General features: G+C 49.2%; 1 protein-coding gene across 2 annotated transcripts in view; it reads right to left on the minus strand.

The window, feature by feature from the left end:
- Window positions 1-853, minus strand: part of PRELID3B (PRELI domain containing 3B) — a 5,794-nt gene extending 4,941 nt beyond the window's left edge. For both annotated transcript variants that reach the window (XM_011366022.2, XM_011366021.2), the window contains exon 1: window positions 659-853. In XM_011366022.2, the coding sequence (XP_011364324.1) occupies window positions 659-796 (138 nt within the window). In that variant the 5' untranslated portion in view covers window positions 797-853. The remainder of the gene's footprint in view (window positions 1-658) is intronic.
- Between the last annotated feature and the right edge of the window lie 278 nt (window positions 854-1,131).

Raw genomic sequence — 1,131 nt, forward strand, 5'->3', positions numbered from 1 at the left:
CATCGGGAACAAGGAGAGCGCAAGTCTCTGTCCGCATTTTCCTGGCGCAGCCCACGGGTAGGGGCCCGTGGCTTCACTCTTCAGACAGAGCAGCAGCCGTCTCACGGAGGACAGCACGGCAAGCATCACGGCCCGTGCCGGGCCCCCAAGCCCATGCCCTGATCCTGCTCACTTCTGTGTCCTCGCTGCCTACTGCAGTGTTTGTACAGAGGCAACCGGCACGTTCCTGCTGAGAAATGTGACTGAACAGATCTGGCTTTTCAATGAATGGGGAGATGAGTCAGAGCTCGGAACGAACGCAGCGAGAGCCAAGTGCACGGGTAGCTGCTCGCGCGGTGCACGAGCCACCACTGACCACGGCCACCGGGCTGTTCCCTCGGAATCTCACTACTGGCCACAGCCGAAGTAGGAAACAACTCCTTTCAATTTCAGAGCGTTCGCTGGCTCCCTTCAGAAGGTTTTATCAGGTGCCTTCATGAAGACTGTAATAATATTTCCAATTCATTATACACTCATAGCTGGAGTTTATTATAATACAATTTGAACGGATGCAAAAATGACATTCGGAATTGGCTCCCACCACCTATTTGAAATTATAATGTGGCTTAGAAAACTTTTCTTCAGCAGTCACATTCCCCGGGGAAAGAGACACACTTACAGACTTGACAATGGAAGGCAGTCCCCACTCGGTGCTGAGAAGTCTATGGCTGTGCAACTTTCCAGAAGGATCTATATGTCTGTCCAGTACGTCAACTCCAACCACGCTCGGGTTCATCGGGTTTGGGTACTTCTGCATTGCAGCGGTCGTAACGGTTTCCCATGGGTGGCTGCCAAATAAACCCAAACCAGACACTTAAAAATATGCACGTCAATTAAGTCAGTTTTGTAACCCGTCAAATTATTCTTTATAAATGTAACTTTAATTAATTTGCCTGGGGAAAATGATTTTCTGAAACATTGACTGAAAGAAGAATCTAGGGGCTTCGTCATTATTGTAAACACAGGTAGGCCTCGCTATTTTCCCAGTGCACAGGCTGCATGGTGCCAGTAATGCCCACAGAGCCTCGCAGAAGTTTCCTCAGCGATCTCTCCTACTTACCCGTGTCCACTTTCATCACATTTTGTTTCTGA

The sequence above is a fragment of the Pteropus vampyrus genome, unplaced genomic scaffold (assembly GCF_000151845.1).
Source record: "Pteropus vampyrus isolate Shadow unplaced genomic scaffold, Pvam_2.0 Scaffold118, whole genome shotgun sequence".
Lineage (NCBI taxonomy): Eukaryota > Metazoa > Chordata > Mammalia > Chiroptera > Pteropodidae > Pteropus > Pteropus vampyrus.